This window comes from Antedon mediterranea, chromosome 2 (genome assembly GCF_964355755.1).
Source record: "Antedon mediterranea chromosome 2, ecAntMedi1.1, whole genome shotgun sequence".
In the NCBI taxonomy this organism is placed as follows: domain Eukaryota; kingdom Metazoa; phylum Echinodermata; class Crinoidea; order Comatulida; family Antedonidae; genus Antedon; species Antedon mediterranea.
In genome coordinates, this window is record NC_092671.1 from 25,252,188 (window position 1) to 25,264,468 (window position 12,281).

General features: G+C 35.0%; 1 protein-coding gene and 1 long non-coding RNA gene across 3 annotated transcripts; both read left to right on the top strand.

Annotated features, from left to right (window-relative positions):
- The first annotated feature begins 5,339 nt into the window (after positions 1 to 5,339).
- LOC140039380 (uncharacterized) lies at positions 5,340 to 5,699 on the top strand. Its single transcript, XM_072084983.1, has one exon. The coding sequence runs from the start codon at positions 5,340 to 5,342 to the stop codon at positions 5,697 to 5,699; it is 360 nt and encodes a 119-aa protein (XP_071941084.1).
- A 1,044-nt stretch (positions 5,700 to 6,743) lies between these two features.
- LOC140040774 (uncharacterized) lies at positions 6,744 to 12,042 on the top strand. 2 transcript variants are annotated; one of them, XR_011842776.1, is made up of 4 exons: positions 6,744 to 7,562; positions 7,690 to 8,403; positions 9,982 to 10,764; positions 10,886 to 12,042. It is a non-coding gene; the product is annotated as an uncharacterized lncRNA (long non-coding RNA). The 2 variants fall into 2 exon arrangements; XR_011842775.1 differs by lacking the exons at positions 6,744 to 7,562; positions 7,690 to 8,403 and having other exon boundaries at positions 9,472 to 10,764; positions 10,886 to 11,359; positions 11,567 to 12,042.
- Positions 12,043 to 12,281: the final 239 nt, after the last annotated feature.

Consider the following 12,281-nt stretch of genomic DNA (forward strand, 5'->3'; position numbering starts at 1 on the left):
GTTTTGTCAGAGGAAGATGGAAAATCATGTTTGCAGAATGAGAAAGAGAAACACCAAAATACTCTAAGAAGTGCAGCCCTTCGCCTGAGAAAAGAAATGTTGTGTATGACTAAATGGGAAACACCTACTCCTACATCCATTGAGTCCTTAAAGACCTGCTCACCGGATCTACCAGAGGATCTGCTGTTCTTTTTTAGGAGCTTACTCTGTGGCCTTCGCAAATCTACCGGTGATACTAACAAAGCCATCATAGACAGAAAAGTAACAGCAATGTCATCTGTCTGTCGTGTTCAATACATCACATGGCTCAGTACATCCATGAAAGCACACTGTACTTGGTTTGGGCATAGGAACACTGACAGGATCTAAATTGATTCTTCGTATTCTGAACCGTCTAGGATACAACCTGAGTTAGGACGAAATAAAATCCTTAGAAACCGAATTCGCATTTTCAACAGAGGAAAATGATTCAGATTCACCAGATGGTATTGAGTTAAAGTCAGATCTTGGAACAGGACTTGCTTGGGGCAGCTATGATGTTAACATGGAGACATTAGATGGAAAAGATACTTTACATGCAACTGTCGGGATTTGTTACCAGAACAAAACAACAGAAGAACCAGTACATACAGACCATTTTCCACTAAGAGTGGAAGAAACAGGCGTAATTTCAACGGAAAAGAATGTGATATTACACCAATGCACCACCAGCTGAGTAAAGCGACTTGTGAACTGTCAGCATCAGAGCACCAACATCAAATTATAGCAACTACACAACGTAAAATTGATTTCTATTGGCTAATGAGATTTCAAGTTATGCCACAGCCACTCTTTGTAGGATTTTTTTCACAGTTTGTCCATGATGAATTACCAAAGCAGAAAATATGTTACATGGATCCTATAGCTTCACCACCAACAAGAAATGACGTCGTTCCAGAAACTATGGTGAGAAGTATGAAGGTAGCTTATTGGAAACAAATCAAGACTACGCCATTGTTTCATATGATCTTGCAGTTGCTCTTAAGGCATACTCCATTCAGTCACTTGAAGCTCCACTTTTTGATCGTCTGTTGATAATGTTGGGTAACTTTCATCTAGAGTTAACATTTTATGGTGCTATGGGAACCTACATCAATGAATCTGGGGCAGAATACCTCCTAACAGAAAGTGGAATATTAGCAGAAGGTTCTCTAAATGGATTCATACGAGGGAAATACTACAATCGCTGCACCAGAATTCATGATATTTTGGCTTTAACAATGGAAAGAAAGCTTTATAACAGTTTTCTGTCAAGTCTGCCACAGGAAAAACAGGAAGCAATATGCACATGGTTAAAAGATGCCACAAGCGATTGCAGCGTGATGGAAGAGTTTCTTGAAACAAGTCAGGTATTCAGGGAGCATATTGAGCAATATGAGAACTTCTTCACTGGGGTCATGCAAGATGTTTTGGGACCAACAGCACAATACTGGTGGTATGTTTACATGATAAATCGCATACACCGTGATCTTATGCGAGCTGTGCCATTTTTTCCAGCAGTTATTGATGTTTTTTTAATCTTAACCGTCCTAACTATGCTCGCTGGGGAGTGCTGTATCTGGAGAAGCTTAAAACATCAGACCCAAAGATTATGTCAGTTCTAAAGAAAGGAGCGTTTTCTATTCGACGGATAATGAAAGACTTCTCTAGAACTGCAGTAGACTTGTCACTCAAGCAAATGGTAAACAGAGATGCAGCATCACCAATGAAAGGGATAACTGGCTTCCATGACTCTACGAATGCTATTCGCCGATGGTGTATCACTTCTACCCAACGAGGAATGGCCACTACTCAGTTAAGACGACTGGCAGGACTTCTACCAGAAGAACAGGCAAGAACACAGCTTCATTCAAGCAGAATCAAGAAGGATAACCAGCAAATCGACGCTCTACTTCATGCAGTGAAAGAGTCTTGTGATCCATTTTCTGCATCCGCATCAACATTTACAATGCTGTTGAATATCGCCACAGGAAAGGGGGCCTCGGTGTCAACGCAAGAGTACCTCACAAATTCGTTGGAAGCTGGCCATAATCTACACGAGAAATTCAGAAATGAGTGTGCTAATGATAATTCCAGATTACTGAAACCAATCAAACGAAGAAAAGTCCAGAATTTTGCAAGTGAGCATGCAAAACCCAAGCAGAAAAACAACAACAACACAACAGTCAACAGTTTGAGGGACAGTTTCATCCATATGATGGTAGTCATTTCACAGAACACAAACTTCCACCTGCAACATGTCTTAACTCATCCCATCACAGACGTCCCATTGTCCATTGCTCAACCTGATGGTTCACAGGTTAAAACCTCAAAGAGTAAGCTACTAAACAAACTTGAGTCAATGCAAGAAGGCGTGAAAAGTCTGCCTCATATCAATGCAACATTAATCGATGGGGGATTGCTGCTCCATTCATTCCTTTCAGCAATAGGCCACATCTCCTCCTATGGAAATTTAGCAAGACGTATGTTAGGTCACATTTGCTCCAGTAAGGGAATGCAAGTTCATGTCCTCTTTGACAAATACATGTCTTCATCCCTTAAAGAAAGTGAAAGAAAATTACGCGGGGCCAATGATCAACCATTCATTATTAGTGGTAGTGAGCATTACACCGAAACAAAACTGCCAAAAGTTATTACAAAATGGCATATTCAAAGACCAACTGGCAAAATTTCTTCTACAAGAATGGCAGAAAGATCAATATGGACCTATCTTAGACAACAAGACACTGATTGTATCTCATGGAGGACAGTGTGTGCGCATTACATTCAACCAAATCAGTCATAAGATGAATGTTGACTATCCCGATGCATTGCAGGGAATACATGAGGAAGCAGACACCCTAATTGCGTTTCACGCTGCTCATGTTCCTGGATGTGTATTGGTCAGAACCAGTGACACTGATGTGATTGTAATACTTGTGGGCATGCTTGGTCGCACTTCAATGGATGGGAGACAATTGCAGGCAAGAATAATGGACTGTGGTTCTGGAAACAAACGCCGGTACATAGATATTACAAGTATCGTAAAGACAATGGAGAGTAAAGAACAAGGACTTTCTGCTGCAGTTCCAGGTCTGCATGCCTTCACAGGCTGTGATTTTACAGCCGCTTTTTACAGGAGGGCAAAACAAAACCATTTGACATCCTGGAGAATGACAGCAAACGGAAATTTATCAAATTCTTTTGCAACGTGTCCTCCAGAGAAGAGCCAAGCCGTCAAATAGCAGAAGAATTTGTATGCTGCTTATATGGTGTGAAAGGGGTTAAAGATGTGAATGGTGCAAGGCAGTTCAAATGACAGGAAAAATAAGCAAGGTGATATTTTCTGACATGAGTGTAAATTAAAATACACATTACTTTTTATTTCCATTTTGTTATCCTTAATTGTGTGTTTGTCTTTGTAGGAAAACCCAATGACCAACATAAAGAAAGTTGACTGTGCTCTGCTACCACCTTGTTCCAAGACTCTATGGAAGAAGACACAGTGTGCACATTATGTGAGCATCATCTGGGGTAATTCAGACACCGCGCAACCAGACAAAGGTTTGGATCCACTGCAATACGGATGGAAAAAAGAGAATGAGCATTTATATGCCTGACTGGTTTCCAGAATCGGCATTACCCGAAAACCTTTTTGAAGATGTACCTGTGAGCGTTAGCGAAACTAACAAAGATGATATAAGTTCTGGGCCGGAATGGAGCGATGACTCTGACAGTGAACTTAAAATGTTCTGTTTTTAGAAATTAGAAATTTAATTCATAATTCTCCCGTTATACCGTTTTTATGCTTTTTATTTAATATAAATGTTTATAGGTCCATGTCAATACAATTATCCAACTCTCACTAATGCAGCGAGGGCTACAATATAATATTTACTTTAACATGTACGTTTACATAGTAATATCTAGTGTTTCGAAAAAAAAAATATATTAAACACAATAATTATTATTTTAAATACTTTTAATACTTTTAACCAAGTTTGGTCAGTATATGTACATTTAAACACATTTTAAAACCATTAAATGTTAATAGTAGATTCTATTATAAAAATATTAAATATACTATTTTAATCAGCATTGGGTTACAGAGTACTTTTATTGTAAAAGTTATTTATTTAATACTTTGTTCAAAATAATGATTATACTCTTCTAATAAGCATTGGGCTAGATATGTACAGTAGTATGTATCTATTAAAAAAGGTACTTAAACAAAATTAGTATAATCTTTTATAATAAGCATTGGGCTACAGTACTTGTTGAAAATATATTAATATACTCTTCCAATTAAGAATTTGGCTACAACTACAGTTTTTTACTTACAAATTGTTAATGTACATTATATATATAACAAAGAAATATTTAAATAAAAAGAAAAGTTTCATTGTAAAGGTTATTTATTTAATACTACTTGGTTTGGTCAGAATTATGTTAAATAGTAGTACATAATAACCACATTATGTTACAAATAATTATTATTATACTCTTCTAAAAAGCATTGGGCAACAGATCGTTTTTTTTACTTAAAATTGTATAGTACAGGTAGGCTATACTTGGGGTAAATGGGCGGGTAAATAGGGTCTCTAGTCGAACTTTAGAGGGGTCTGCCAGGGCCAAGGCAGTGTACAGATAGTCTGTAATAGGTCATTTGGTATTGCTTACAATGTGCTAAATCATATAACATTAATTGCTGGTGGTATCTACAATATCTAAGCTAAGCTAGCTGGGGAAAGGGGATCTGTAATCGACCTTTAGAGGGGTCTGCCAGGTTCAAGGCAGTGTACAGATAGTCTGTAATAGGTCATTTGGCATTGCTTACAATGTGCTAAATCATATAACATTGGTTGCTGGTGGTATCTCCAATATCTAAGCTGGGCTAGTTGGGGGAAGGGAGGGTCTTTAGGGTGTCTGGTACTTGTGGTGCAGCAGAAAATTAGTCTGTTGTTATCCATTTAGTATTGTATGAACACAACTTGTTCATTTGGCATTAATTTTGAGTGGTACCTCACTCATCTATGCTACCCTTATTTTAGGCCCTCCCTCGGGGGAGTCTGGCGGGCTTATTGCAGCAGATAAAAAGTCTGTCGTTTGTGATACTGGTATGAGGATGCCAATGGGCATCCCATGGTGGTGAAATTAGGTGGTATCTCTCTCATCTAACCTGTGCCGATTTTTTAGCACCTTTCGGGGTCCCCCGGTCTAGACGCAGCAGAGGGTACCCGGCAGACTCCCATTTTTATTAACTTTAAGTGACCCCCAACACACTTAAATAGTCAGATATTGCTACCTGGCTATCTAACCAAATGTCTCTGGGCTGCCGGTCTATAGGGCTTATCATTAGTGCCCCTAAAACGGAGTTTGTGGTATCCAACTGCTGTTCACAGCCCCCACTTGAAGTTTATGGAAACGCAATAAACCATGCAACCAACTTCAAATACCTCGGCTCCATGATGGCATCTAGCAGTGGGGATTTTAAGAGAAGAAAGCGTCTTGCCTGGACAGCATTTTGGAAGCTAGCATGTTTGTGGAGATGTCCTAACATCCCAATCTCCACCAAAGTAAAGCTCTACAAAACAACCTGTGTTACTGTCCTTGTGTATGGCTGCGAGTCTTGGGTCCTCTCTAACGCGAAGGAAAGTGAAATCAACGCCTTTGGCACTTAGTGCTATGTAATCATACTAAATATCAGGAGAACAGATAGGGTGCCAAATTCTTCTATCTATGACCTAACCAAGACCAGACCGCTAGTGGAAAACGTTAGATCCCATCAATTAAAGTTCCTGGGCCACGTACTTCGAATGCCTGATGACGAACCATGCAAAGAGTAGGTTCTGTATGTTCCTCAACATGGGACAAGAAAACCAGGAAGGCAGAGAACCAACTTTCTGAGATATATCCAACAGCTTTTGGGGGATGAAGAAGGCATGATTACCTCTGATAAGCTGTCAGAGTTACCCAAGGGCCGGAAAAAGCTTGTAGTCGCCTGCTCCGCAGTCAACTGATGATGATAATGACTACATACAATATTTGAATAAACATTTATTTTGTTGCAAAAAATGTAACATGTTATATTTTTCATTAACATTAAAGTTATTTTCGTGCATAAAAGGTATACTGTAATTACACATTAGATATACATATACTGTTACACATAGTATTTTAATATCAAAACATTTGTTTTCTTGCATAAAAGGTAAATCTGGATAAAGTATTTAAATATATTATAAGTTACCTTAACTGAACCATCAAAATGTGGAGAGGAAATACAATGTTATAGTTTTTGTATTTATAATACCAACATTTTTCTCATACAGTTATGAAACCAAATATTAAAAACATTATCATATAACTATAATGTAAAGAAAATTAAGAATATTAATTATGTATTCTTCATATTTTTTATTTTGTTGGAGTAACAAACATTATTTAGAGACATTATACCCAAATATAATCCCACAGCTAAAATATGTAATCTTAGAAGAACTGTACATATTTTCTTATTGGTTTTATTGTGTACAGGTACTAGGTTAAATAAAGGGTTTCATTCCATAATTCATGGAAAAGATTCTATGAGATACAAATATGCATGCCCAAATCTCAAACATTTGTACAGTACTCAATATACCGTAACATTTTTTAAATGATCCACTTCAATCCATTTTCATTAAAAAAAGTTCAGTACCTAAAGAAGTTTAAGTTTCAGTAATATGTAACGATTAAGCCAAACTTTTATACCCGGTATTACCAAGCATAGGAAAAATAATTATTGCTTTCACTGTATACCTCCTCTATAGCTATCTATAGTGTTTTTCAAATTTAAAATTAAGAGTGAAATAAAACAGAAAATAACAGGGGAAAAAATGGTAGAAAAAGAAAATAATTATTGTGTATGAACAAAAAAAGTAACAAGAAAAAGATACCTAAATATTATAATTAAAAACAAAAAAACCTCTACAGATTAGAAGTGAAGCATTGTCTCATCTTGCCATCGACAAGATAACATAAAACTAAACAAAACTGTATTATTAAATGCAAAATAAAACTGAACTTATAATATATCTATAAAAATATGATTTTATGTTGTATGATTTTAATTTCAGTATTCAACGTAAAAGTACTATAAACATATACAGAAAGCAAGACAGAATCCCACCTAATACTTGTCAATAATTATAGATGGAATGGACCAAAGCAAGACTGATTTACCATCTTTTGCTTGTGAGTCAAAGGAAACGTGGAAACTAGCCACACAAACTGGTGTACTAGTACATGGGCGACATGGGCACTGCTTCATTGACCTAACACAGTTTCCACATGACTCAAATCTAACCTTCAACATTATACTGAAGGTACCACCAGTATATCTGCAGTTGGACAACAACGGAAACAGTTGACCAGTGTACACAGTGAACTTTAAAGAACCCTATTCAAGACGAGTAGAGAGTTACCTTGTTCTCGTTCACAAGATATCCCCTGTGTTGGGGGATTACAACCTGCCTAACAGGACAGTAATTAATGTAATATTGGTAATTATCTTAAGACATAAAAAATATATATATATATAATATTATAATAATAATTCAATAACATTCTAGTCTAACTAGATTTGTTGCTTTGAAAGTTATTTAAATCATTACTTCTTTTATTTTTCAGATAAAGATCAGATTTTTAATGGTGGGTCACTCTTATTTTCATGTGTGGCCAAATACCTGAACAAATATAGAGCATCTACACTTGATCATCTCCGAAGTGCTGTTGAAAACTCGTACAAAAAGTTACCGATTACATCAAGTATAATTTCCTATCTGCATGACATTAAGATCTGGTTAGTGCCATACATGCAAGACATACGTTTACCACAGCAAACCACACCATTTGTTTTGGATCAAACCGGAAAATGGTCAAAGGATTCTACTTGGTGTGAATGTGCACGACAAATGGACACACTTCCATATTTGCTCTAGGAAAGCCCCACTGATATACCAGTGTTGTGTACTCCTGACTTTAGCAATACAGATCTACCAAAGTTTTAAAAAAGTCTGGCGCCTCTTGCCAATATTTTGCAAATAGAAGAACGTGACTGGTAGGAGGAATTTTTAAATAATATAGAAGACATCACAGAAGGCATGTACTGTACTACATTGCACATACATTGTTTGGTTAACAAGAGAATTTTAATTTTACTATAGATTCAGCAGCCATAACAAAAGTTGGTTCACTGCATGCTTCCACTGATCATTTTATGTGAGAACCTAAAATTATCAAATAACATGAACGATATCTAGTGGAGTATACTGAAGAAACATGAATAAACCTGCCTCCTGATTAATTCATAAGATAGAATTTTAAGTCTGAACCCATGTTTGGGTAACTAACTTTTTTTTAGAAATACCTTTTTCATCCAGAATTCACAACATGTATTCCAAGAACAGTTTATATTATAAATCTAGTAGGACACTCTACCCTGGGCTGATTTAAAACTTTGGGTTTATGTTTTATTGAACATAGTATCCCTAGTGGATGTTAAATCTTCGCAAATATGTAAGTTATTGGTTTATTTTTTTACAAACTTTATTTCATCATCACCCTACAGTTACCAAACGTCACCATTAAAAGGGTTAAGAAATTACATATTTGATGTTAATTGTTGGCACCAACGTTTTTTTGACTGAACAAATACAATTTTAGTGCTATTTTTTTATCATGGTAATTGGCCTCTACTTTTTTTTCTCAAGATAGCAGACTTGCATTAACAATGTACAACAATTAACATTATACTACATACAATATTTAATAAACATTTATTTTTTTGCATAAAAGGTATACTGTAATTACACATTACATATACATGTTACATATACATGTTACACATAGTATTTTAATATCAAAACAGTTGTTTTCTTGCATAAAAGGTCAGGATATCAGGAAAAAGTATTTAAATATATTATAAGTTACCTTAATTGAAACATCCAAATGTGGAGAGGAAATACAATGTTATAGTTTTTGTATTTATAATACCAACATTTTTCTCATACAGTTATCTATGAAACCTAATATTAAAAACATTATCATATAACTATAATGTAAAGAAAAATACAGAATATTAATTATGTATTCTTCATATTTTTTATTTTGTTGGAGTAACAAACATTATTTAGAGACATTATACCCAAATATAATCCCACAGCTAAAATATGTAATCTTAGAAGAACTGTACATATTTTCTTATTGGTTTTATTATGTACAGGTACTAGGTTAAATAAAGGGTTTCATTCCATAATTCATGGAAAAGATTCTATGAGATACAAATATGCATGCCCAAATCTCAAACATTTGTACAGTACTCAATATACCGTAACATTTTTTAAATGATCCACTTCAATCTATTTTCATTAAAAAAAGTTCAGTACCTAAAGAAGTTTAAGTTTCAGTAATATGTAACGATTAAGCCAAACTTTTATACCCGGTATTACCAAGCATAGGAAAAATAATTATTGCTTTAACTGTATACCTCCTCTATAGCTATCTATATTGTTTTTCAAATTTAAAATTAAGAGTGAAATAAAACAGAAAATAAAAGGGGAAAAAATGGTAGAAAAAGAAAATAATTATTGTGTATGAACAATCAAATGAATGAATAAAAGTGGTTGTAAACAAAAAAAGTAACAAGAAAAAGATACCTAAATATTATAATTAAAAACAAAAAAACCTCTACAGATTAGAAGTGAAGCATTGTCTCATCTTGCCATCGACAAGGTAACATAAAACTAAACAAAACAAAAATGTATTATTAAATGCAAAATAAAACTGAACTTATAATAATTATATCTATAAAAATATGATTTTATGTTGTATGATTTTAATTTCAGTATTGAACGTAAAAGTACTATAAACATATACAGAAAGCAAGACAGAATCCCACCTAATACTTGTCAATAATTATAGATGGAATGGACCAAAGCAAGACAGAATCCCACCTAATACTTGTCAATAATTATAGATGGAATGGACCAAAGCAAGACAGAATCCCACCTAATACTTGTCAATAATTATAGATGGAATGGACCAAAGCAAGACAGAATCCCACCTAATACTTGTCAATAATTATAGATGGAATGGACCAAAGCAAGACAGAATCCCACCTAATACTTGTCAATAATTATAGATGGAATGGACCAAAGCAAGACAGAATCCCACCTAATACTTGTCAATAATTATAGATGGAATGGACCAAAGCAAGACAGAATCCCACCTAATACTTGTCAATAATTATAGATGGAATGGACCAAAGCAAGACAGAATCCCACCTAATACTTGTCAATAATTATAGATGGAATGGACCAAAGCAAGACAGAATCCCACCTAATACTTGTCAATAATTATAGATGGAATGGACCAAAGCAAGACTGATTTACCATCTTTTGCTTGTGAGTCAAAGGAAACGTGGAAACTAGCCACACATGTAACTGGTGTACTAGTACATGGGCGACATGGGCACTGCTTCATTGACCTAACACAGTTTCCACATGACTCAAATCTAACCTTCAACATTATACTGAAGGTACCACCAGTAAATCTGCAGTTGGACAACAACGGAAACAGTTGACCAGTGTACACAGTGAACCCTATTCAAGACGAGTAGAGAGTTACCTTGTTCTCGTTCACAAGATATCCCCTGTGTTGGGGGATTACAACCTGCCTAACAGGACAGTAATTAATGTAATATTGGTAATTATCTTAAGACATAAAAAATATATATATGTTATAATAATAATTCAATAACATTCTAGTCTAACTAGATTTGTTGCTTTGAAAAGTTATTTAAATCATTACTTCTTTTACTTTTCAGATAAAGATCAGATTTTTAATGGTGGGTCACTCTTATTTTCATGTGTGGCCAAATACCTGAACAAATATAGAGCATCTACACTTGATCATCTTCGAAGTGCTGTTGAAAACTCGTACAAAAAGTTACCGATTACATCAAGTATAATTTCCTATCTGCATGACATTAAGAACTGATTAGTGCCATACATGCAAGGCATACGTTTACCACAGCAAAACCACACCATCTGTTTTGGATCAAACCGGAAAATGGTCAAAGGATTCTACTTGGTGTGAATGTGCACGACAAATGGACACACTTCAATATTTGCTCTAGGAAAGCCCCACTGATATACCAGTGTTGTGTACTCCTGATTTTAGCAATACAGATCTACCAAAGTTTAAAAAAAGTCTGGCGCCTGTTGCCAATTTTTTTTGCAAATAGAAGAACGTGACTGGTAGGAGGAATTTTTAAATAATATAGAAGACATCACAGAAGGTATGTACTGTACTACATTGCACATACATTGTTTGGTTAACAAGAAAAATTTTAATTTTTATCATTTGTTATGTATAATTGATAATAATGTAACACTTATGCAATGTGTATGTATTGCACTAAAGATAACGTAATGAGTATAACAATGGTTAGCAATTGTTCAAATGTGGATTATTATGTATGTTTGTTTGTTTGTTGTATTTATAGGGGTTTTTTTTCCAAGAGATGGCCGATTGTGGCTGACTGTAGTTTATATGTGATAAATGCCAGTGAATATGAATGTGAATCCGATTGTAGTTTATATGCGATAAATGCCAGTGAATATGAATGTGAATATGAATAAATGAAATACTGATGGAAATCAATGCTGCCTTCATATGATTGTGTCCAACTGATCTCGAACTACCACATATGTAAGAACCTAAAATTATCAAATAACATGAACGATATCTAGTGGAGTACACTGAAGAAACATGAATAAACCTGCCTCCTGATTAATTCATAAGATAGAATTTGAAGTCTGAACCCATGTTTGGGTAACTAACTTTTTTTAGAAATACCTTTTTCATCCAGAATTCACAACATGTTCCAAGCAGTTTATCTAAATATAAATTTACGTAAGGGCAAAATTCGATAAATCGCGGTTTATTTCTAGAATTTTTACTCGATGGTATATAAAGTTGGTTCATACTTTCGGTACTGATTTTAACCACCTGATGTAACCCTGTTTACTAATTAAATTGAGTTAGATAATTAGTTATTGACGATTAAAACGAATTTAGGTTCAACGATTTGCCCCAAATAGGGGTGTTTTCCGGTCGTGGTATACACTGTCTAATGGATGTCCAACTTGAAAAATACCCGCACACAATAATACGAGGACGCTTCGCATTTTCCTATCTCCTCCTACGATAATTGTTTT

Excerpts from the sequence above, each read along its gene's own strand:
- LOC140039380 (XM_072084983.1), top strand. The coding sequence starts at position 5,340 with ATGTCTCTGGGCTGCCGGTCTATAGGGCTTATCATTAGTGCCCCTAAA.